The 25751-nt window shown below is 45.2% G+C and overlaps 1 protein-coding gene across 2 annotated transcripts in view; it reads left to right on the plus strand.

Annotated features, from left to right (window-relative positions):
• The first annotated feature begins 4467 nt into the window (after positions 1 to 4467).
• The window catches only part of CAMTA1 (calmodulin binding transcription activator 1), an 888226-nt gene continuing 866942 nt past the window's right edge, over positions 4468 to 25751 (plus strand). Inside the window, exon 1 of one of the 2 annotated variants that reach the window (XM_065882996.1) lies at positions 4468 to 4574. In XM_065882996.1, the coding sequence (XP_065739068.1) occupies positions 4530 to 4574 (45 nt within the window). In that variant the 5' untranslated portion in view covers positions 4468 to 4529. The remainder of the gene's footprint in view (positions 4575 to 25751) is intronic. The other variant, XM_065882980.1, reaches the window with a different exon arrangement.

A 25751-nucleotide genomic window follows, 5' to 3' on the forward strand; every position in this document is an offset into this window, starting at 1 on the left:
TTCATGGCCGAGTAGTATTCTATTAAAAACATCTCTTGAAACTCCTATTGTGATGGATAATGTGCTGTTCTAGTATTTTTTAAAAATTATTATTTTTTTAAAAGTTTTTTTTGATGTGTACCATTTTTAAAGTCTTTATTGAGTTTGTTACAATATTACTTCTGTTTTTTTTTTTTTGTTTTTTGGCCTCAAGGCACGTGGGATCTTAGCTCCCCAACCAGGGATCGAACCCGCACCCCCTGCACCGGAAGGCGAAGTCTTAACCACTGAACTGCCAGGGAAGTCCCTGTTCTGGCTTGTAATATTAAAAGGAAAACAAAACAGCCATTAGTGGTGTGGTTGGTCCTTAGACTACTGTCCATTCTGCCTTACTACACTTCAGTAAATACTGAACAAGGGAAACGACTTATTCATTTCAAAATTTCAGCAGATTACTGGTCCGCAAATCGGGCCTTTTATGTTCAAATTATATTTCAAGTGCGCTGAAATTCAGGTCTACTAGGCATAGATCTCCTTATATTTGGGGTATCAGACGAGTCTTTACTCTTGTATACTGATGGTAGATATTCCGAGGTTGCCATGGTTGCCAGAATTGCTGAACGTACATGGGGGGAGGAGGGAAGATGAGTGTTTGCAGGATAGGGAAAGCAAGGAATATTAGTGAAAGGTTTGTTCTCAGAAGCTCACAAGTTTTCATTATTTTTTATCTTGTAAAGGCGAGGGGACAAAGGATCTCTCTGTATTATTTCCTACAATGGCATGCAAATCTACAGTGATCTCGAAATTTAAAAAATTACTTAAAGGAAAGGCAAGGGGAGAAACTTATTGGAAGCAGGACTTTTGGATATCATCATTGCCTTTCTAAGCTAAGGAAGGCCTAAATAGAATAATTCTTTCTTTCTTGACCTGTGTTGGTGAGTTTTCCTTTTAGGAGTCTTTAAGCTCTCAAACGGGTTCAGTTCAGTCCTTGCTTTCGTCTCTCAACCCAGTAACATGGAGCTTCGGTACCTTGAGTTTAAGGAAGCAAGTCCAAGCACTTTTATTATTATCATCAGCAGTAATAATAGTCACTTTAATTACTTCAGAAAGCTGACCAGGAAACAAAGCTCTTTTACAAATATTTTTGAGGTAAAAAGTAACCATTTAATATTCCCACTATTTACCTATGTCCATCTGGTCCTGGACAGTAACATTCTTTCCTTGAAGAACATTAGGGCCAAAATGGCCAAGGATTCAAAGGATGGAATGGGGCGTCCAGCACATCTTCTGACTTCTCTGCTTTCCAACTGGGCTCTTTTAGCAACTCAGGTCACTTCCCTTACTGGAAGTACCCACCTCTTGGTTACCCTCCCAAGCAAAGGCAAACACCAGCTGTTATGAACTGAATGTTTGTGTTTCCCCCCAAATTCATGTGTTGAAACCCTACCTCCCATGTGATGGTATTAGGAGGTGGGGCCTTCAGGAGGTGATTAGGATTAAATGAGGCCATGGGGGATGGGGTGTGCCATGATGGGGTTAGTGTCCTTTTAAGAGTCATGAGACAGTTTGTTCTCTGCTCCCTGATCTCTGACTTCCAGCCTCCAGAACTGGGGGGAGTAAATTTCTGTTGCTATAAGCCACCCAATCCTTGGTACTTTGTTACAGTCTCTGGAATGGTCTAGGACACCAGCCAGCCAGTCCACCCAAAAACATCTCATTCTCCAGCCCAGAGGCTTTCAAACTCATTGGTCTCAGGATACATTTACTACACTCATAAAAATAATTGAGGACTCCAAAGAGCTTTTGTTTTGTTTATCTGTTGTGTATGGGCTGTATAGAAATACAAAAAAAATTTGTTAGTTCATTAAAAATAGAAACCCATTACATGTTAACATACATCATATTTTTTATAACCACATTTTCCAAAACAAAAAAAGTTAGTGATAAGAGCAGCACTGTTTGGCTGCACTTGAGGCCCAGGTGATATTCATTACCTTCTCCTGTGTCGCCACTGCACCTTGACCTGCTGTTGTTCACATCTGTTCACCCTGCTAGGCTGTGAGCTCCTTGGAGGGAGACACTCAACTTTATTCAACCTTACATCCTCAGGATCTAACAGAGTCTGGTCTCCAGTACACACTGGATAACATTATTTTTAAATTTAAGTATATGTTTTAATTATAAAAACAGCATAGCTATATTATATGAAATAGAGACAATAAGAGAAACCACTCACAATACCCCAAATATCATTTCTTGGGTGTATTTTATATCAGTCTTTTTTCAAAATGCAGTTTTTTCTACCTGGAGTCACATCATATGTAACAAGCGAATGCCATAATTTTGAAAACTTCTTTCCCCCCACCTAGCAACGGGTAAACTTTTCTGTCTGTGTCTAATGTCTGTGACTACCATGATGTTCTATTGTGTAGATACAACACAGTTTAGTTATTAAACATCCAGCATTAGCACAATTTTTTTTTGTTGTAATAAATACGGTGATTCTGTGAAGAATACCTTCACACATACAGCTTTTTGGCATTTAGTGTTATTTCCTTAGAATAGATTCCCAGAAGTAAGATTACTGGGTCAAGAGATGCAGACTTTTTATGGCTTTTAATACATACTGTAAAATTGCTTTTCAAAAGGGTTACATTAATTTTCAATGCCACCAGCACTTTTAAGAATATGTTTCACCACACAGATCGTCAACATTGGTGGTATTAAGAATGCTAATTGATAAAATATTGTATCCTAGTTGTTAAAATTTTGCATTTTTTGACCCTCATAAAATGAAAGTTTGTTGAAGAATTAGTGTATAATACAAAACATTCTTTTGGGACATCTTTACTTCTTCTGAAAAACTTAAGAAATTTTCAGTTGTGAAGACGAGAAAAAGAACACATGTTTTTAGGACTGGCACAAAATTCACTTTGACAATCAATCTTGGTGCCAAAATACTCAAACGAGGACCTTTCGCTGCTGCTGCTAGCTGTCATCCACGGGAAGCAAAGGACAAAACAAAATGTAAAGGACTGAAAGGTTCTCACTGCAAACCGTACAAGATTCACACAGAGCGGTTGGAGCTCTGCTTCTCATTCAACTTTTCTTCCTTTTCTTAAAACTTGGAGATTTCAGCCCTCTCCTTTGTTTCCGGTCTTACCTGCCCACGTGCACAATTCCTGAATTTCTCTGGGAGGGGGCATTTTCATCTTTGCCATCTCATCTGGCTTTAGCCTTGTCTGTACAGTGTGTGCTGGTTTACTAGATGTGGACGGATTTCCAGAGAAGCTGCAGCGGTGTTTCTGTTCCCCCCCAGGATGGATCCTAACCCGCTTCTGAGCTCTCTCCCCGCGACTGAAACCCAGCTGTCTCCCCACCTCGCACAGGGCGTGAGCGAGGTGGACGCCGAAATATTTGATCGGAAAAGCCACGAATGTGAGCCCAGGACCGAAGCAAACTTGGCCTGCCTCGCCCACCGAGCACGCTCGCCGAGGCTTAACGTTTCTATAAGATTCTGCTCAGCGGCCTCATCCTGGGACAGGCATCTATGAGTCATCGGCTCTGCGGGTCACATGGCCAACGTGACCAAAATAAAGTTTCAGTATTTTAAGCCTCTAGAAAAGGGGACAACGGAGCACACCGGGGGCGGGCAACGACAGGCACATGCGGGCCAGGCACCCGCTCGAGGGGCCGCGGCGGCGCGGGCCGAGGGGGCGGGGCGCCGGTGAGGGGGGAGGGGAAGGGGCGGGACCTGGCGGAGACGCGCCCCTCCCCCACCGCCCGCAGCGACGCCCGGACCCCAGGGCCGGCCGGCTCTCGAGCGCGGCGCCCGGCCGACGCCAGCCCCGAGGCCCCCCGGCCCCCGCTGCCCCCCGGAAGCGACAGGCCGAGGGATCCCGGAGATTCCGCCGCGTCCTCCACTGCCACCGGGACCCCACGCGCCGGCAGCGGCTTCCCCGGGAACGTCCTTCAGCCCCGGGAGCACGCGGGAAAAGCCCCAGCGCGCCAATGAGCGAGCGCCTTCCTCATGACGGTCACGCTCGGGGGCGGGGCTTCCCTTCGCCGCTCCCGAGTTCCGGGAACCCCCTTTGATTGGTCTGGACGGCCTGGGAAACACTGTAGTAACGCCCAATCAAAACGCCACGTCTCGGCCTCGAGGAAATATTCCGTGTCGGCCCCTCCCTGATTGGGCAGTTCTTTCGTGCTCTGGCCACTGGAAAGCTTTGTTTAGGTCTGGAAGGCGGGCTTTCCTGGGAGTGGGTGGGGAGGGGGCGTTGATTCTTGACCAATCCTTTCATTCCGTTGGGTGGTGACTAGCCAATGGGCCGGATGGATAGGACGCTCCTCCCGGAGAGTAGTGAGACCCCTGGTGCGGGACGATTGGTGGCGGGAGCGATGAGTGGCAGCCGCGCGGCCCAACGGGCTCAGTGCGTGGGCCGCGGGGCGGGGCCAGGGCGGGTGCGCGGCGGCGGCGGGGTGGCTGGGCCGGCGGCGGCGGCGGCGGTACGAGGCGCGCGCTCGGGGTCCCGGTCGCGAGGAGGAGGAGGATGTGGCGCGCGGAGGGGAAATGGCTGCCGAAAACAAGCCGGAAGGTAAGAGCCGGAGCGTGAGGGGCCGGGGGTGGCGCGGCGGGCGGCGGGACCCGGCCCCACCGGACATCCCGGGCATCGGCGGCGCCGGGCGGGAGCGCGGGGGCGCGGCGGTGGCGGCGGCGGAGGGCGGGCGCCCCGGGCCGGGGAGGGGGCGGCGGGTGGGGGGGCGGAGCGCGGCCGGGTCCTGAGGTGACACGCGGGGCGGCGGAGCGCGGCGCCGCACACCCCCACCCGGGGGCGGGCTGGGGCCGGAGGGGCGGGGGGCCGGCGGGCGGGGGCCGGGCCCAGCGAGGAGGAGGAGCCGCGGAGGGAGGGCCGGCGCCTCCCCCACCCGGACCCGGCATCCCCGCCGCTCCCGGGCCCGGCGCGGCCCCCGCCCCCCGCGCCGGGCCCGGTGGGGGCCGCGGGGCGGAAAGTTTATCCTCCTCAGGCCCCCTCCGGCCCCGCGCCCCGCTGCCCCGGACCGGTCCCCGTCGGGGCACCGCCGGCGCTCAGCCTCGCCGTCCCTGGTTCTCGGCGGCGGGGCCGGGCAGTCTCTGTCCAGCCTCACCCTGGAGCCCCGTGGGCGCCTCCCAGAGCCGGCGGGGTCCCCGCGCTTCTCCCCACCAGGGGGACCCCCTCCTGCTGAGCGTCCCCGGGCCGAAGGGCCTCGTGTGACCCCTCCCCCTTCCGTTCCTGGGAGGGGGCCTGCGCAGCATCCCCGCCCCCAGCAGTCGCTCCCATCCTACTCTTGCCCTTGCACCCCTCGCAGCCAGGAGGGTGGGGTCTTCGTGTCTGTGGCAAGTGATGATCTCCATATTCCCTTGCCCTTTACCTTCTGTGACCCTGATCCTCCTTTGGCAGAGGGGTCCGTATCATCCTCTCATCCTCTGTGGAATCTTTTGGGGCCTCTGCACACCATTTATTGACCCTTTTGTCAGGACAAGGGGACTCGGGCTCCCCATGTTCTTCTTCCCTCACCCAGTGGATAGTGGGGGCCTGTGCAGCTCTGAAGTCATTTCTAAATAGGAAAGCACATACTTCTTACAGATTATGCACGCTCTCCGCACACTTTCCTGGGTTAGGGTGAGCTCATTTCCTGAATACCCTTTGAGTTGCCCTCTCTCTCTTTTGGGAGGAACTGGACATTCCACTGCTCCTTTCCCCATCTGTGTCTCTCCCCTGACACGTCTCTCTCCTTGGAGTTTCTCGTCTGGGTGAGGGTGGTTGCCCCATCAGATATAGGGCCGGGGTCCTGGCAGTGACGGCCTGTGTCTGAGGGAAACGGGTCTATTTTTGCTTCCAGTTTACTCTCGCTCTTAGGTCGGGGCAGCATTCATCAGTTGACGCTACCCTCCCCCCCCAGAAAGAGGTTCATGTGCCCTTGGCTTTTGGTGTTCGGATTACTGTCTTCTGTGCAGTGAGAACCAGACTTCATACATCCTACATTCAAGAGACTTTGAACCTTCCCTGGAAATAAACTTCCCATTTCTTTTTTAAGAGAACTCATATCCTCCTTATGGCTTCTGTTTCCCAGTCAGCCATATTTAGTGAGCCTGTTACCTTGACTTTTTCTAATTTTCTTAAATTGTATTCATGTTGGCTGGGTAAGAAGAAGCCATATGCCTTTCCATCCAGAAAAGGGAGTGTAGACACCCATGTCGCCCACATGCCATTCGGGAAGAGGTTGCTAGTGTGCTCCTTGTTGTACTAGAACCTTCCTTGGGCCCTGGTGTTGTCTCTCGTGGGATGCAAACATTTCTTTCAATCTTATAGGTTCCAGGTGAAGGGGAAATTTAGATGCTTTCTGTTTTTTTGCTGCTCTGGTTCCTTTTTGGCAAAAAATGATACTATGCATTTGTTTATATGTACATATGCACATAGGCATGTATTTATATGTGAAATCATATCCTTTACCTATACACAGGAAGTTGGAAGGGTTAGATGACTCTCTGTACATCTTGGGTGTATATGGGGACCTTGACGTGTAAGGACATAGCTGTGTATCACTGTTGTTGGTAACTCTTCAGGCTTAGAGGAATCAGAAGACTCATTGATAAATGGCCAATTCTTAACCGCTCTTTCCTTTGTCATTTGTACTGTACTGAATAAGCAGAATGACATCCTGAATGTCCACCAAGTCCCTGAATACACAAAGTGTAGAGGGCTTGCCCGTGTGCACCAAAACTTAGGCATTCTGGATTTAGGGCTGGTCTTCTCTGCTTGGTTCTTCACGGGGTGAAAAATTCCCATCTTGACTTCTTTACTGCCGTGTAGGAGAGAGAGATTTCATGTATTTTGGGCACAGGATAGGGGCAGGTGAGAAGAATATGTGTTTCTGTGACAGAACTAGGAATGAATGGCCATAAATACGTCACTGTTTTATTTTGCCATTTAAATAATTGAGAGAGGTTGTGCCCATTAGGAAAAGGTACCTTTGGGAAGGGCTGTGACACTTTGTGGAAGGGTGGGAGGGATGATTCTCCAGGTTTTCTCTGAGCATCACAGTTTGTGTATTTGGCCATTTCCCCTTGGCTCTGGGGCCCCTCCCTCCCCTCCCTCCCATAGCTGGAATGAATGGTTGTTGGGTGCCTCACTCAGCAGCCCAGTCTTACTTTGGGACAGGTCGATTGTGGAGCCCCGTCCTCCCCGACAAGCTTTGTCAAGACTGCGCTTTTGGACCTTGAAGCGCTTTTCTAGCCAGGAGACTCTCCACCTGGGTTACTGAGTCCGGGGCAAGGTTACCTGGAGGATTGCGCAGCATGAGTCGTTGACTTCACGGCTCTGCCCCTCAGTCAGTATTGAGTTATCCGGTGGGTATCATACCCATTGTCTGAAAGTTGTGCTTTTGACCTCAATTTCCTTTTTTTTTTTTTTTTAAAGTTTTTATGCTATTTCTATTCTGCCTGCATCTATATTCAGTTGATGGAATTGTGTATTTTTAGGGTGTAGTATTAACGACCCTGGGAAAACAAGAGTTGACTATCTGCTGTATATGTTGGCATGTTCCCAGTAGAGTCCTCTCTCTTCCAGTGGTGGATCCTCTCCTGCTCTTCCCTGTACCACCGACTGCCTTTTGGAATTTTCCCTGCCCACCAGGGTGCTCCATTCCGTGGGCAGTAGAATGAAAATGGTAAAGGTTAGAGGAACACACCGGAGGTTAGTGTGCAAAGTTAATGTTCCTTTCTTGGAGTTTGATGCAGTTGTGCTTTCTGTGTCACCTGTCCCCGTAGATTATTGGAGATCAGCTTTTTCCTCTTACTTTTCCAGTGCACGGGCAGGTAGACAGGTTCTGTTCTCTTAATGATTTTTCTTTTTTATATCTTTCTGTTAGAGCATCACTCTCCCCTGCCCGCAGCCCCCTCTCCCCTTACCCCCAGCTTTCTGGACAAGGTTGGGTGACCCACGGGACATCTCTTCCCTGGCCTTTTTGAAGACCTGACTTATCCTGCGCCTGGGAAATGTTGGGTTTCTTCACCTCATTGTTCAGTGGATTCAGAATGTTGACGTGTTCGCGGCAACCTGTACTCATGGTCAGGTTGGGTCAGATTTTCCTTTTCCAAACAGTAGGGTTGCTCTTGTCTCCTCTTGGAGACATCTTTATATATCCTGCTTATCCACATTTTCCCATTTCTTTAGTTTTTAGGCTTTCCTCTTAAAATAACCTATTCTTTAGAGTCAGGTGGCATTATTTTAGCTCTCTGTTTATGCTGGGTGTGGCCCCTGTGCCTGGTGGGATTATATTTCTTTCTGGCTGCTTCTCAGTTGGCCCATCTTCTAGCTTAACATTTCTTCCCTTCCTCATTCCTCTGGGCCATTCTTCGTTTCCCATTTCCTGAGTTTTGGGGAAATACATCTTTGTGTGCAGTTGTACTTCATTCTAATTTCCTTATGGAAAAAGCAACAGAAGGTGATTCTCATGTTCTCTTCCTTTCCCCTCCTAGTTGCGCGCATTGCCTCCTTTGTGCGACCTTTGAATTTGGCCTTTTGGAGAGAAGTTGTTTTTACATCCACGTTCCCATCACTGAGTGCATTCATCCTGGAGACCTTCATTCACTGAGCTTGTGTTACGTGCAGGGGTCTGTGTGTGCGTGGGGGGGCAGGTTATGTAACTCTGCTTGAGACCATAGGGGTCTTCTTAGCCTTTTAGTGCAAATGACATCGCTGCGTATCTCGTGCTTGTCTTTTAATGTATTCGTGTAAGGAATTCTTTTCTGAACTTGTTTGGATTGTAATCTTACAAAGAGATACTCTAATAGTGTACTATCCCATTGAGCTTTTCCCTGTCCCTGCTGGAGTCGGGGTGGTGGAGAGGGTGGAGGGCAGACTGGGAGAAGCACTCAACAGCCTTCCTTCAGACTGTGTGTGTGGTGTGTGGGGGTGTGGGTGTGTGTGTAGAAAAAAGTAGTCAGTCTTCTTCCTAAATGTCTAGGTATAACTTCTAGGTCATTTAGATATATGTTGATTGGGGCGCTTGTATAACATTTGAACAGCAGCATAGTAGGGATTGTATAGAACTTGAAATCAAATACATCCTTTATAGAAGGAAGTGATAGAACATTTTCTCATGATTAACTGGTAAATTTCATATCATCAGATAGTGAGGACAGTATGCGCTGCTGGTACATTTTCGCTGCCAGGAAGTGTTATATCTAAATTTTACGCCTAATTGTAGTGACCATTCTTAGGCTAGGTATCTGGTATACATATCGCTGCTTCTGTTTATTATGTGACTTTTAATTCTTTACACTTTTTATTGGTACTGTTATTTGTGTCTTGTCTTTATTTTGGTAAATAGCCTTATAGTACTTTGGGGTGTAGGTTTGGTGTACCTAATGATGAGAGTAACGATAAAGAATTAACCTGAAATGGACTTTTTCTTTTCCTCCTATGTTAAATCAGATTTCCCCTCTACAAAATCTGTAGAAACCAATTTTGCTAGTGGTTCACTCTTAAGAAGAGCTCTTGTTTAAGATTGTTGTAGTATGGGGTTTGCCATTGTCCTTTATCTGTGTGAATATGTGACCGAATATTTTCTGTGGGGACAAGGTGATGTGTGTTTCTGTTGTATTTCCATTATAACAGATCATTTTCTAAAATGTTCTGTATCTTCTAGAATTACTTACCATGATCTTTTTTTTTCTTTTTGATGTTCTAGGTGACTTAAATCCTACCTCCTTTTCTTCCCACAAGGTTTGTTTATTGCCCCTCTCATTGTTATTATAAAAAAAATTGTAGATTACTGTATTTATAGCCTTTCTGTCATTCAGTAAAGAGGGATGCCCACCATTCTTTTTGTCCTGTAGTAAGAGGCAGTGTTATTTCTTGTAGGGAGATGGAATGGGATTTAAGCCACAAGGTAAGGGGTGATGGTAGTATTTGTAACTGGATAGCATCCTCGGTGAAACACTGTGTCCTTTTGGCGCCTGGGCCTCCCCGTGTAGAATTTTGGAAATTTTTGTTTTTGCTGCATTTAGCCAACTTCTTTCTGTTTCTTTGGCTTGATAACGATACACTTCTTTGGGCAGAGGCAGCAAGTATACTACTGATACTTCATTTGGGGCCTTCATTCACGAGGTAGTGTGGGGTCTTCTAATATCACGCTGCCTGTCGTAGTACCATCTCTGGTCTTTGGTGTCTTTGAGGATGAGGGCAGGAAGTGTTCTGGCTCCGCTTCTATGTCCATAGAACATGAGTTAGGATGCACGGTCATTCACCCCCTATTCCAGATTATAGTGTGTAATCTGTCTTTCTTTTCTTTTTATTTATTTTTTGAATACCTGATCAGGTTCAGGATATAGTTGATCAGACGCTATTAGATCCCTGTATCTTGTGCCATCCATGGATGTCGTGGCCATCAGTCCTGCGATTAAGATGTGTTACCATTCTGTCATTGGGACTTGTAAACATATAGATGGTCTTCCATCCTGTGATATTTGTCATGTATTTGTAAGGAGAGTGTTTCTTTGTATCTATTGACAAGGACAGCCATCCTTGAATTTTTTATATGGTGGGACGCAGTAAAGGGTGTTTTTTTTTCCCCCCATCAGTATGCTAGCTGTGTATTTCTGATGTTCTCTTGCATCTTTCTGCTTTGAACGCCATTGCTTGTAGAAGGTCATGGGCCTCCTTGTGTAAAGATTGGTAATGCTTCCTGAGCATTTTTTAGTTCATTACCCTGGACTAAAAAAGAAATATTATGTACCCCACTGCAAAGAGAGGCCAAGTGTCAGCCACATTACTTCCCTTTTCACTTTTTTTTAAGAGGATTGTTCATTTACTTTCAGATAATTGACATACCGTAAGCTGGAATGACCAGAGATATTTTTGAAATGGTTCTTCTTCTACATTCACCCCAGTGTTTTGCTCATTCTTGGTAGAATTGCATGTTCTCTTCCACATGAGTCCCTCATTTGGAAAAGTGCAGTCCCATTTTATTTCTCTTTTTCAGATTTAGCCAGGCCCTTCAAGACATGAATGAACGTATCCCTTTCTGAGCCTGTTAGGAGAGGGTATCGGCAGGGGAGGAAGACGTGCTGGTTGGGGCTGGACCCCTCACTCTGCTCTCTGCAGTATGGCTTTGTACTTACAGGTGCCTGATGTGACGTGCCTTCAAGTAAATGTTTGGGGCTGAGTTCTGAACAGTTTTAAACACGTCACCACCTGGACACTGATTAAGTGGCATTAATCTCACCTGTGATCTCACTTCCTAATGTCACCCAAAATACAACCCCCCCCCCCCCCCCCCCCCCCCCGCCCAAATCTAAAAACAGCACTCATAACAAAATCCCCAAAAAGGAAACCATGAAGGCCGGCTCTGACCCCGCCTCCTCTGCGGCTCAGCTGCTAGCTTTGGACACGTCAGTCGCTCCTTTTTGCATAGACAGCCTTCAGTGGGGTTGGCAGGTGACACAGAGCATTCAGTCATTTAACAGACCGTGCCAGTCTCTCCTATCTTTCCTTAGCAGTTACCACAAGGTAAGATCATGTATTTAGTCGCTTAAAAACACTTGCCAAGTGAATTTTTCCTCCTTTATTTCCACCTAACCTTTAGAATGAATACTGGAATTTGTCTTCTCATGGTAATAGTGAGTTACTGTGTCCCTACTTTTGTGTCCAACATCTATGAGAAAATGGGGCACTAACTCTCTGAAACGGCAGTCCGACTCACCAGGACTCGGACCTTCTCTCTATGGCCTGCACATCATTGCGGAGATGACTTATAACTTTCAGCTAAATCTAGTGTCTGTAACAAGTGATAAACCAGATATTTAAGTCTATTTAATCTTTTTTACAGCATACGTTTAACAGTATGTATCTGTGTTATATTAGAATGATATGCAGATACAGCCAGAGGTACTCCTGCAACTAAAAAAAAAGAAAGAAAGAAAACAAAGGCTTTTTTCTACTTTGAAAAACAGGTACTATCTTTTTTTCCTTCATCAGGGTTGATTTAGATTGCCAGAAAGCCTTTCTGAGGGTACAGCAATACAGTCAAGAGTTAGTCTTTTTAAAACTTAGATTTGGTTTTTAAGTCTTAGCTGAAAAGTTATTTTTATTTATTTATTTATTTTTGCGGCATGTGGGCCTCTCACTGTTGCGGCCTCTCCCGTTGCGGAGCACAGGCTCCAGATGTGCAGGCTCAGCGGCCATGGCTCCCGGGCCCAGCTGCTCCGCGGCACGTGGGATCTTCCTGGACCGGGGCACGAACCCGTGTCCCCTGCATCAGCAGGCGGACTCTCAACCACTGCACCACCAGGGAAGTCCCCTGAAAAGTTATTCTTGAGGAGGTATGTGCCCCACTGGTTTTCTGGGGCACATGGATATCAAACCATTTGGAAGCAATAAAAAGAAATTGGTACAAAGTGGGAAGTTACCAAAGAGAAGGAAAAGATGCGATAGTGAAGAAATTACCCATTTATTTTTAAAAAATAATCTCAAAATGATGACTGTGATTGTAAATTCAGAAATCCTAAGGAAAAAAATGGAACGTTGGTATGGTCACCATGCTGAAATCGGCAAATATACTTATTGTATGAAGAACACTCCCCAAAATGGGGATGCTTAGAACATAAAGAAGTTGATGGGATTGGTTATTTTAAAATGTTAAGTGTTTTTTCTCTTTTAAAAAGTAATTGAAATAAAGTAACCCTTAGTGAAGAGAATGTAAACTTTAATGGAAGTTCAGCAGAATGAAACATTTAAAAAGTGAAATTTGAAGATAAGGATTTTTTATTGTGAATCCACAAGGGGGTAGTGATGTTCTATCAAAGATACTTGTGGTGGAAATGTGAGATGATCTCTTTTAACATTTTAGATTTTCAGATAAAACCGGTATGTTTGCATTTTAACTTAATAAGATCTTTTTAAAATGTTTATTGGCAAAATTGTTTACTGCTTAAATTAAAAAAAAAAATCTATTTTGGGTGAATGGCTATTTTAAGCCATGTGAGTGGTAAAGAAGAGAAAATGTCCCTGTAGTTTTGTGTTCTGGAGAGGTGATCGAGGCTCTGAGGGTCACTTATTTTCTAAGACTGTAATAATCTTAAATTTCCTGGGAAACATTAGGAATCTAGGAATCAGTTACTTAAGTGTCCTGAATAATAGGATTTTAGTAAATTGTGTCTAAACTTCATAGAAGTTTGTAATACTAGTTGTATTTTTTTTTTTTAGTAGTTGTATTTTAAGTTCTGTCAAGAGATGAAAAATGTGAACAGTCCACATACTAGCTATTCTTAATAGTTCTAAGTAAATCAATTTTTTTTTTTTGCAATACGTGGGCCTCTCACTGTTGTGTCCTCTCCCGTTGTGGAGCACAGGCTTCGGATGCGCAGGCTCAGCGGCCATGGCTCATGGGCCCGGCCGCTCCGCGGCATGTGGGATCTTCCTGGACCGGGGCACGAACCTGTGTCCCCTGCACTGGCAGGCAGACTCTCAACCACTGCGCCACCAGGGAAGCCCCTAAATCAAATTTTTATAATCTCTTTTTTTATTAGTTTATATTACATCATTAGATAAAAGCATTTTTTTCCCCTGTTACATAAAAATTCCAGTAGCTTGCCTGAGGTCATTGAGTCCCACCCTGTATATTCAGAATTGTTTAAAAATTAGGCATGGGGCTTCCTTTGTGGCGCAGTGGTTGAGAGTCCGCCTGCCGATGCAGGGGACATGGGTTCGTGGCCCGGTCCGGGAAGATCCCACATGCCGTGGAGCCTGCGTGTCCGGAGCCTGTGCTCCGCAACGGGAGAGGCCACAACAGTGAGAGGCCCGCGTACCGCAAAAAAAAATTAGGCATGGTTTGGCAATGCCAGATAGGTTTTAGTGAAGAACTAAAACTATGTTGTGTGCTCTTTTTTGAATGTGATGGCACACGGCGGGAGGAAGATTTAAGATGCGAGTGAGACTTTGTTCTTATTTAGAGACATAGCTAACCATACTTAAAAAAAAACAGTACTTCTAACAATAATATGAACTATTTCCATGATTTAGAAGTTATGATTGTTCATGGCATATGCACTGTGTATTTTTCATATTTGGCCTAGGGAAAAGGTTGTTAATGTGGTTCTTTCTCTCTCTCTCTCTTCTCTCTTTTTTCCCCTCCCTTGTTTTGAGCAAGGGCTTTTTCTATCTTATATCCTTTATTAAATGACTAGTGGCTTAACATCCCCAAAGATGCACTGTTTCTTCACAGACTACCCTGAGCTCTGCTGGGAGCTGAACTATGACGTCAGCGTTCTCATTCATGAGTTTGGTTCTTCCAAATCTCTTCTCTTGTTCTGTGTTCCCAAGCTGAGTTCTGGCACGTGGACAAATCAGTTTACCATCAGCCCATAAATCAGCGATAAAAGGTAAAACAAAAGATAAGATACTGGAGTTGTTTCAACAGAGCTGGAGTTGCTCATGCCGATTTGCATCAGTGTAGCTTGGACAAGGTTTCTGGCGAAACAGATTGAATCCTAAAAACAGTCAGTTTAATTATCTCATGATTTTGTGGATTGAGCTGTGTTGTGAACATATTGACACTACATTTTTGTTCTCCCATGAAGTTCAGGGTGCTGTGCTGTAGCTCCTTTGTTATAAAGTAGCATTTCTGTTGTAATTTGGCTAAATCAGAGGATTCTACTTTATTTCAGAGAGGTTAGGCCTGCGGATTAAATTATATTCTATGCAGATTACTTTTGGAATACATTTGGATTTTTTTTGAGGGGGGAGGGATTCTCTTCCTCTTGAAATATTTTAAATAACTGTTGTTTGATACTTAGAGTTTCAGTGTGTTGTGGTTATAATTATGTAACTGGCATGGCAGCTCTTGTGTCGGAGTTGGGTTTTATCTTCCTAGATCACATACTCCTGTAGCTGTTGACTCTAGCTTCTCCTCCAGGGAGGTCACTGCTTGTAATTTAGTGCTGCATGAGAGCAGTTCTTGAAGAAATCTTGTTTGGAGTTTGCCTCTGCAGGGCCGTGTTGGAGGCTGAGCCTCTGGCGTCTGGCATCTTTCGGGCCTCCTGTAGTTGATGAATGGTGAGCTATAAAAAAAAGTTCATTTTCTCTGGTTTCTTGGGGGTTTGTTGACTTTCCAGTTATTTAATTGCCAAGAAACATCTAGAAGTAAAATGTGTTATATTTAAAAATCATTTTGGCTCAGTCATAATTTATGGTTAGAGATGATTCGAATTGCAACCATTTTGATTGATACCCAGTGTTACTCCTGAGATGACTTTTTAAACCTCCTGACAACTCAGAGATATTGTCTTCTCCCAGCCTTAAATGAAATGAGAGCTTGGTGTTCCTTTAGGTTGAGCCAAGTTTTCTGGTGGGGAACAGAGATTTGTGGTCTGTTATTTAGCTTTCTCCTTTAAGTAGATGCTCTGAGAAAAAAAATGAGAGCAAGTAGACATGCATAAGCATTTGAAGCTGCCTTAAATGACATTTATTATTTTCTCTAAGAACTAAATCATTTTAAAATTATTTAAACACAATCTCCAGGAAGGAATCTAATTGTAAATACTGTTGAAGAAAGGAATATTTAATGGTAGAGGGTTTCCGTAAACACGCACTCATTTTCAAAACGGTGTTCTACTGTGTACTGCTGTAGGATTTATGAAAAGTTATGGGTTTTGATATCAGATTTCAAAATGTTGGGCAGCCTAGCTGTAGTGCCAGCAATATCATTTTTGTCTTACCCTGAACCAAACAGTGCTAGATGAGTCCTCTGGCCACAGAGGCTTAGGTTTCCTGTATGGCTTTGAGAACAAGTCCACTGTGGTTCCCAGCGCGTACTCTTCTCTTTCAGTGGCCAGGAACACTGGCGAACAGGAGCAAGGACCCCAGCTAGAGGTGTATTTGCTGTGCTTGCTGCCACTTCTGTAGGCTGGGTGCTAGAATCCTCTCTCCCTGGCCTCTGCAGCCTTCTCTTCCTTACCAGATCCTACTTCGTCACTCTTGATTCTGGCTCAGCATCTCATCTTGCTTTTCCTAGGCTTCTGCTCTCGTATAATGAGTTAGTCGGTCATACTTTTAAGGGGATTCACGTGTTGGGTAGAGGGTAGTCCTAGTGACAGCCTCTAAAGTTCCTTCCCAATCTGACTTATGATGCTAAGAAAATGAAGTTGCATGTGTGGGATTTCGCTTCGTGGCTTGCTGTGCTGGTGTGCAGCTGTCTTATTGAGTGTACCTCTCTTTTCCTTTTGAGGTACTCGCTCCAGGTCAGGCCGTCTGTGTACGAGGAATTTGAACTATAGTCACCGAGGTGCCTCCTTTCTGGTATACGGAGAGGGCTTAATTTTTTAGGTCTAACACGTTGCGAGTTAAAAATTGCAAGAGAAATTGTTAAAGTTGTTAAAGATGCACAGCACAAAAATGTTCATTCTGCTTAGTTATTCCCTATGACACATTTCAGGTCTTTATTCTAATATGGATGAGAGTTTATAGTGTTGGAAAAACAGACTTAAATAATACACGATTACAGATGCAAAAGTGTCTGCTAACCTCAGACATTTTATGTTTAAGGTAGTATTATTTATATTCGTTTAGCTTTATTTCCTGGAGTTGATTAGTATAACTGTTATTAGGATGTATCGATTGCTAGACTCTTCCTACTAAGAAACTCTTGTGGATTGGGGAGTTTCGGTGAGTCCACTGTAATTGATCATATAGCATCTTCACTTGTGCATACTCCCTGGGCTGCTCCAGGCCTGGCGTTTGGAGATACCTTGAATATAATTTAGTTTTTGAAAGTTTCTTTCATATTTAAAGATACTGAGGGTCAAGTTAAAGTTCCCGGTGTTCTTGGCAACATTCTCTGCCTTATCCTTTCTGTCTCTGCCTTATGAAGTGTGCTGGCTGAATCATTTGCTTTGACAAAGCTTCTGATGGAGGTCTCTTCCTCATTTAATTTTATCAGTAACAGGCTGTTGTGCTTACAAAGAGAGCTATAACAAGCGGAAGGTGGCGAGTGGGTACTCAACATTTTTGAAGTACTTGTTTTTCTTCCTAGGGGTCCTCTAGAAATTGATCATGGATTACTTGACCAAGTTCAAGGCCCAGAGGTTTATTCCAGGCACTCTGGGAGGCAAGGACCATCAGTCTTTTTCCACTGAATCTGATTATTCTACAGATGACCCATTGCTGCCCGTATGGGTGTCTTCTGATGCAAATCAGGTGATAGTGGCAGCCTTTCTAACTGGGCTGGATCTCCTTGACAGCCGGTGTGTGTCCTCTGCCGGTATTTTTAGGCTCCAGCTTCTGTGGCCGGGACTGGAGGAGCCGAGGATGGACTTAGCCGCCCTGGGGCTGCTCCAGGTGGTTGCGGGTGTTCTCTGCCGTCTCCCCTCCAGCGCCTTTAGCACCACCTTGTCGCCTGATGACAGAGCATAGACGGAAATCCCTGTTTAATACAAAAGAATGAAAAAGTCGTGGTTTTCAGAGCGCTTTTAAAGATAAACAGTGGTGAGCGGTGATGGTGCACAACGGCGTGAATGTACTTAATGCCACTGAATTGTACACTCAGAAAGGGTTAAAGTGGTACATTTTAGGTTATGTGTATTTTTCCACAATTAAAAAATAACCCCAAATGGATTTAAAACCCAATGAGAAGAGTAGCTATAAGGAGCTAAAAGTAAATGTGTGGCAATGTTTTCATTACGCTAAGTTGGCAGGTTGTGCCTTAAATAAAGCATCAAAATCCCTGCACGCGCGCGCACACACACACACACACACACACACACACAAACGAACATCAGATGGCTCTGAGGTTCATTTATATAGAAAGTGGACACTAGGACACTTGATGTCAGGGAGGGGAAGCTGGCCCTCCTTTAGTTGGAGCTGTTTTTCTTGCAGGGAACACAAGCCACTTAGGTTAAGTGAAGGTGGTTTTTGTATAAGGAGAGCAGACGGGGGTCATGGCTCTGCCGGCCCCCCTCTCTGCTGCTCCCCGTTTCTCCTTGCACACAGGGCTTCTCACTCGCACGCAGGCTTCTTGCCTCACCGTAGTTTGCACGCAGTGGGCAGGGGTCCCGGTCATGGCTTCTGTGCATCCCGACTCTGGTTCCAGGGCTCACTGTCATCTGACTCCAGTCTCTATGGCGTGTGTTTAAAATACTCCAGACTGAGGTTTGGACTGACTCCTCTCAGCCGCTTGCTTTGTTCCAAGGCTGGGTGTTCGCCCGGGTCCGGTGCACGCTGAGAGAGGGCTGGCTAGGGTTGCTGGGCTGCTGATCACTTAGAGGGGCTTAAGGTGAAGGATTGTGGGAGGAGGGGACTGTAGCAGGGGGTCCTGACGCCTTGACCTCTGTCTCCATCAGACAGTGTAAAAGAAAGAATATTGACTCCTAAATGGATTTCTCATGTCCACTCGCTATAGCGAGTAAACTTTTTGCAGAGAAAATGTTCCCTGTGGCTACAGCTATGAGGCGGAGCATGCTCAGCCAGCCAGCCCACTTGTGTGTGGAGCAAGTCAGCAGTGGGTGTAGCAGCTGTCCCAGGGCTCGTGCTTGGAGTGGTGGTGAAGCAGCCGGGACACGTGGGAACCTGGTGGCCTGGCAGCCATTGCCCTGGTGGTTCTCAGGGAGAACCAGGCAGTTTGAGGGATGCCAGTGTCTTCTGAGGTGTCCCACGGTTGAGATGCTTGGGTGGGCTCCCTTGCCTTTCCCCTTCTCGTGGACCACTAAACCTGGGCGGTTGGAGACATTGCCTCTGAAGAGGGAGTCTGGAGGGAGGAAACGGAACAGCCTCTGTCTTAAGCACATGCGGCTACCTGTATGCATACTTGTTTGGCTTTTCCTTCGTATCCTTCCTGCGTCTAATCTCAGGTTTTTCTTGATTTCTCATGGTAGAAGGAGGAAGTAAAATTATAGTAAACAGTAGAAGGCTGAAAGCAGTGGTTTGGAGGTCTATGTAAAAGGGCTAGTAGCCAGCACACCAATGAAGTCTGGATATACGGCTGCTTAGTAATTGATGTTTCATAGTGATGACCTTGAGTGTATTCACAGAAGCAATGCTAAGTATGCTCTGCTTAACAAAAGAGGAACGTATATAATGTTTTAAAGATACATAAAGGGATTTGATTCCTTTTTTAGTAACAGTTTTATTGAGGTATAATTCATATAACATAAAATTCACCCTTTTAAAATATACAGTTAAGTGGTTTTTAGTATATTTACACAGTTGTGTAACTATCACCACTATCTAATTCTAGAACATCTTCATCACTCCAAAAAGAAACCTCTACCCGTGAGTAGGCACTCTCCTTTCCTCCCTCTCCTCTGCTCTAGGCAATTAGAAATCCACTCTCTGTCTTTATGGATTTGCCAATTCTGGACATTTCATATAGATGGAATCCTACAATATGTGGCCTTTTGTGACTGGCTTCTTTCCCTTAGCATAACGTTTTCATCCACGTTATACTATATATCAGAACTTCATTTCTTTATGGTGGAATACTACTCTATTATATAGATATACCACATTTTATTTATCTGTCCACCAGTTGATGGACATTTGAGTTATTTCCACTTTTTGGCTACTATGAATAATGCTGCTATGAACATTTGTGTACATGTTTTTGCATGGACATGTGTTTTCACTTCTCTCCGGTGTACACCCAGGAGTGGAATTGCTAGGTCATATGGTAACTCTGTGAGATTAACTTTTGAGGAACTGCCTGACTGCTTTCTAAAGTGGCTGCATCATATTACATTCCCGCCAGTGATGTTTGAAGGTTCCAATTTCTCCACATCCTTGCTGGCACTTGTTGTTATCTGTCTTTTTTTTTTTTTTTTTTGCGGTACACGGGCCTCTCACTGTTGTGGCCTCTCCCGTTGCGGAGCACAGGCTCCGGATGGGCAGGCTAAGCGGCCATGGCTCACGGGCCCAGCCACTCCGCGGCATGTGGGATCTTCCCGGACCGGGGCACGAACCCGCGTCCCCTGCATCGGCAGGCAGACTCTCAACCACTGCGCCACCAGGGAAGCCCTGTTACCTGTCTTTTTGATTACAGCCATTCTAGTGGACGTGAAGTGGTATCTTATTGTGGTTTTGATTTGCATTTTCTAAAGGCTAATGATGTTGAGCATCTCTTCTTGTGCTTATTGGCTATTTGCATGTCTCCTTTGAAGGAATGTGTATTCAAGGCCTTGGCCCATTTTTGAATCGAGTTGTTTGGTTTTTTGCTTTTGAGTTGTAGGCATTTTTGATATATTCTGGATATCAATCCCTTATCAGATGTATGATTTGCACATATTTTCTCCCATTCCGTGGATTGTCTTTTCACTTTCTTGCTGGTTTCCTTTGAAGCACAAAAGTTTTAAATTTTGATTGATTTCAGTTTATCTGTTTTTTCTTCTGTTGCTGATGCTTTTGTGTCATAATTAAGAAACCATTGCCTAATCCAGGGTCATGAAGATTTACACCTATGTTTTCTTGTCAGAGTTTAATAGTTTTAGCTTTTACATTTAGGCCTCTGGTTCATTTTGGGTTTTTGTATGTTGTGAGGTAGGTAGGCTTCCAGCTTCATCCTTTTTTGCATGTGGATATCCAGTTGTCCCAGTACCATTTGTTGAAAAGACCATTCTTTTCCCATTGAAGTATCTTGGCACCCTAGCCAAAAATCAGTTGGCCATAAGTGTGTGGGCTTGGTTTTGGAGTCTCAGTTCTAATCCATTGATCTGTATGTCTATCCTTATGCCAGTACCACACTGTCTTGATTACTGTAGCTTTGTATTTAAGTTTTGAAATTGGGAAGTGTCTGTCCCCCAACCGTTCTTCTTTTTCAAGATTGTCCTGAATATTCTGGGTTCCTTGATTTTCCATATGAATATCCAGATCAGCTTGTCAATTTCTACAAAAAAGGCTGTTTTGATATTGATAGGGATTATATATTAAATGGGTGGATCTATGTGGGGAGTTTAAATCCTTTTTATGGATCTGCTGGAACTAGTCCTGCCTAACTCAAGCCCCCAAGCATCTTGCCTTAAAAAAAAATTGTTGTTTAAACTTATTAATATAGTAGGCTGTGTTGTTGAAAAACCTAATTCCCTGTGAGGCTGGAATTGGACTTTTCAGGTTCCAAGACAGCAAATAGTTACTCATATAGCCTGTATAGGTCGGCTTCTTGTGGTGTGTGTTCTTTTGATGTGAAAGTTTGCTGATGCCTTGCGTGTTTAGAAAAAATGTGGTATTCTGGTTAACACTCATTCTGATTAATAGAGAATTAACAGATTCTACTCATGAATATTTAATTATAAAAGAGTTAGAATATATTACAGTAATATGACATTAAATTTTATGTAATTGTCATTATTATTATTGGAGGTGTCAGAAATAATTTTAGGATCTTGTAGTCCTGTGGAGGCCATGTGACTATCAGTTACTCTTATACTCTTAAGGCAGCTCATTTACTCAGCACATAATAATAAAGTGCCAGGCCCAGAGAAGGACAGTCATGGTCCCTGTCCTCACGCAGCTGACAGGGAAACCAGCGTTAATCAAGGTGCCATGTGTGATTACAACTGATACACCGCACTTGCCTTCTTAGTGCTGTATTACGTCCACGCTATGCAGGCGAGTGCAGTGCATCAGAAAGGGATTTGCTCATCTGAAAGCTTGGAGGAGCCTTCTTGAGCTGAACTCTGAAGGAAAATAGGAATTAATTGAGGGAAGAGTGAAGGAAGGAAGTTTTAGGTAATCGGATGGCTGGTTAGGGAGATACATGGGGATACTGTGGTTATATCTGGCTGTTTGTAGCTTTTTTTTTTTTGCGGTATGCAGGCCTCTCACTGTTGTGGCCTCTCCCGTTGCGGAGCACAGGCTCCGGACGTGCAGGCTCAGCGGCCGTGGCTCACGGGCCTAGCCGCTCCGTGGCATGTGGGATCTTCCCGGACCGGGGCACGAACCTGTGTCCCCTGTATCAGCAGGCGGACTCTCAACCACTGTGCCACCAGGGAAGCCCTGTTTGTAGCTTTTGAGGAGTTCCTGAAGCCTTGACTCTGGTCTTTACCCCTTAAGTGCCTTGTGACTTTGAGCAAGTAACAACCTTTCTGAGTTTATCTACTTACTGTTTTTTTATCTTATGAGGCAGTGTGTAGCCATTTTTACTTAGAGATACTTACTGAAAACATACAGAAATTTAGGCTTGTGATTGACTGTATTTATATAATTCAAAAATAATTATTTTTTCATGACCCTCTTTGGTTGTTTACTTAGAAGTGCAATGCTGATAAATTGAATATTTTTCTGAACATTTTTCCTAGTCTTGGAAATTAGGATTCACTTCTGTTCATAATACTCCAGAAGCTTCCACCCTGCAGGGGAACAGATATGGATGTAACTGAGTCAAGGCAGGTCATGATGCATGGTGTAATCGTGCGCTGGAAGGAACTGGGAAGACTTCTGGAAGGAGGTAGAATTTGACCTGGCATTATTGACAGGCAAACATGATGGTTTGACGAGAAATTCCAAGCAGAGGAAATGTAGCAAAGGCACAGAGCCAGGAGTACCGGGGAGGCTGGGGTTCCTGGTGCATGTGGGTAGATGAGCCGCACAAAGTAGGTAGGGGCCGGGCTGTAGGGGCTTGGAAAGTCAGACTGAGGAGCCTGGCGTTTACTCTCTCTGCTTTGGGAGAGGCTTTTAGGATTTTTTTGTTGTTTGTTTTTTTGTTTGTTTTTTTAGCGGAGGAGTGGGATTGATTGGTTAGTCAATTCTGCTTGAAGGTGCTAATAAGTACTGCCTGCTTACTGCTCCGGTGTCCTCGCCACTGTCCAGCTGTGGTGAATTTTTTTAGATTCTGGTTGTCTCAGGGCACCATGCTTTCTCTTGGTTTTAGGCCTTGCGCACTGTCATCGCCTTGGCTTAGGAGGTGCACTTTCCTCTAAAACAAATACACACATACTTACACATATGCTCTGTTTTGCTGCCTCTCCTCGTCCTCTGGGTTTCTGCTTAGATAACACTTTTCGGAGTAAGCCTTCTTGACCTAGATCGGGTTGTGTGCCCTTCCCTGGTGCACCCACAGTACTTTATGGTTTTCCTGGTCCTAGATCTTTTACTTGTGTTGAACTTGCTTGTTTACTTCTCTTTCTCCTTCAGTTAGATTTACATCTTTAGTGGTCAGAGGCTTGAATACCTGGCACCTGGGGTGGGCTTAGTAAATGTTTGTTGGTTGAATGAATGAATGAGCAAAGAGGAAGGACTGGAGTTGGGAGACAGTAGCTCCTGGCAGGAACGTCGGTAGCAGTGGGTTGGAAAAAGGAGCTGGTGCGACTGAGCTGTATGTGTATGTGTGAGAGAGGCACAGTTTTGTGCCTGACTGACCGTGGGCCTTGAGGGATGAAAAGAGTTGGAGGTGACTTTAGCTTGTGAACCTCAGCAGCTGGTGTTAGTGAGGCCATTAACTGAGGGAGGGAGGAATAAGGAGGGATATCTTTGGGGGAGACTGGATGCAAATGTATCGGTTCTGTTTTAGGTGTAATTGGGGTAGCGTTATCATGTATGCGTACAGTATGACATTGGGAGTGTGGATCAGAGATTAGGGAATCATTCATATCACCCTGTTTTTTCTCTTCATTGAACTTTCAGAGGGCAAGGGAGCCCTGGTGATGGAGTCCATAGAGGTCAGCCTCCCTGGCACAGGGCGGGGTGGAGAAGGGTGGTGAGTAGACCTGGAGGGGCAAATAGAGCCTCTGGCAGAGTATGTAAGTTTCATGAACGTAGAACCTTGATTGTCTTGCTTGTGGCTATTATACAGCTCTGTGCCCAGAACAGTGCCTGTTGGTTGAAAGAATGAATCAGTTCAGATGAATTAGGAGTAGAATTCACAGTAGTGGGTGAAATTGTCATGGGAAAAGAGAAGGGACTTGTGGGCAGAAATGTGGTGAATGCTTCCATTTAAGTGACACCAGAGGGGAGAGGACCAGAGGAGACGGAGGAAGAATAGTCAGAGAGGTGTGGTAGAACAAGAACATAAAGTCAGGGACGCTTAGTGCAAAGGGTTGTAAGGAGGTTATCAGTTGTAATGCTGAGAGGTTGAGTAGAATGAAGACTAAGAAAAAGGTACTGATTTTTGTCAATTTGATAGTGAGTTGAGGGGATGAGAAAGAGGTAGTGAGAGAGTAGACAATTCTTTCAAGGGTTTTGGTGGTAAATGCAGAGTGCTGGTAAAATGATAGTGAAATGATTGATCAAGTCCAAGGTGAGAAAAGAAATCACTGGGCCCTCATCAGTGTATTAGTTATCTTTGCTGCTGTAACAGATTACCATAAACTTAGTGGTTTAGAAAAAGACACATTTATTATCTGGTTCTGTGGGTCTGGAGTTCAGGCAGGGCTTTGCTGGACCTGCTGCTTCATGGCTTCCTAAGCCTGCAGTCAAGGGCCCATTTGAAGGCCCGACTGGGGAAGGGTACTCTTCTAAGCTCACGTGGTTCCTTCATGGGCAGAGCCAGCACGGTAGCTTGCTTCATCAGAACCAGCAAAGGAGAGTCTGCTAGCAGGACAGGAGGCACGATGCACGTTGCCTATTCATGGAAGTGATGTCCCAGTGCCACATTCTGTTGTCAGAAGAAAGTCACTAGGTCCAGTGCACACTCAAGGGGAGGAGGTTATACAAGAGTGTGTGCTAACTTCAGGGGGTGGGGGTCATGGGCAGTCCACCGTGGAGTTGCAGTAGGGAGGGATGATGGCCCTAGGAGGCATAGGGCAGTTCTTCGGAAAGATGCGCTATAGGGCAGGATGGGAAGTTTTGGAGGTGCAGTTCCAGCTGAGGGTTCAGGTACTTCGCGTTGGGGACCCTTCTGAGGAAGCCTTCCTTGCCGTCTCTCTTCATCCCCGATGAGAGGCGTAGGTGCCTCTTGAAGTGCTCTCTCCTATTAGATGGATTAACAGACTGTATTGTAATTGTCATTGATAAACCCTCTGCTTTGCGAAAATTGAATTATTTATCAGCAAATTCTTGGCCAATGGGGGTATCTGTCCTGCTTGCCTTAGGATGTTGCTAAGGATAAAATCAGGTAATTCATATGGAAGTATTTTATGGAGTGTAAAGAGATTTGCAAACAAAAGGCGTTGCCACTTTCCCCCCATGTTCAGTAGAGCACTGGACTGTAGCGTACATTTTACTTGTTAACTTGGGTTCATTTTGTTGTACCTAAGTTACTGAACTGGGCTTTAGTTAATGCTGTGATATTTTTAGGACTTTTCCAGTAGACTGTTTGCTTTTATGATAAATGACCCCAAACTGCTGCACCTTTCAAGTCCTTGTATCTAGTTTATTGTTTTTTAAAAATGTGTCCTTGCTGTCCCTTGTCACTTTTGCTTCTACTTATCTGTCAGTCTCTAGCTGTCCTTTCCCCTTCTGAATTGTTGCTTCTGATCTTCTCTGGGCTTGGCAACCTGATAATTAAGCTTATTAGAACTATGCATGGTTTAATACTAATCAAGCTAGGACTGTGGATCAGAGAGCCCTTCTCACAGTGAAGTGTGTGAGCTTTTGCACGTGGACAGAGAGTGTCTTGGCATTCTTCCTAGTTCTGGCAATATTTGGATGAGGTGAGGCCCCACGTGGCCAGGTTCCATTCAAGGGGACGCCTCATTGCTCTGCTATGAGAAACAGTGTTCTCCTCCCCTTTGTTTTTGTTTTCTTTTTAAAAAAATTTTATTTATTTATGGCTACATTGGGTCCTCGTTGCTGCGCGTGGGCTTTCTC

The sequence above is a fragment of the Phocoena phocoena genome, chromosome 1 (genome assembly GCF_963924675.1).
Source record: "Phocoena phocoena chromosome 1, mPhoPho1.1, whole genome shotgun sequence".
Classification (NCBI taxonomy): domain Eukaryota; kingdom Metazoa; phylum Chordata; class Mammalia; order Artiodactyla; family Phocoenidae; genus Phocoena; species Phocoena phocoena.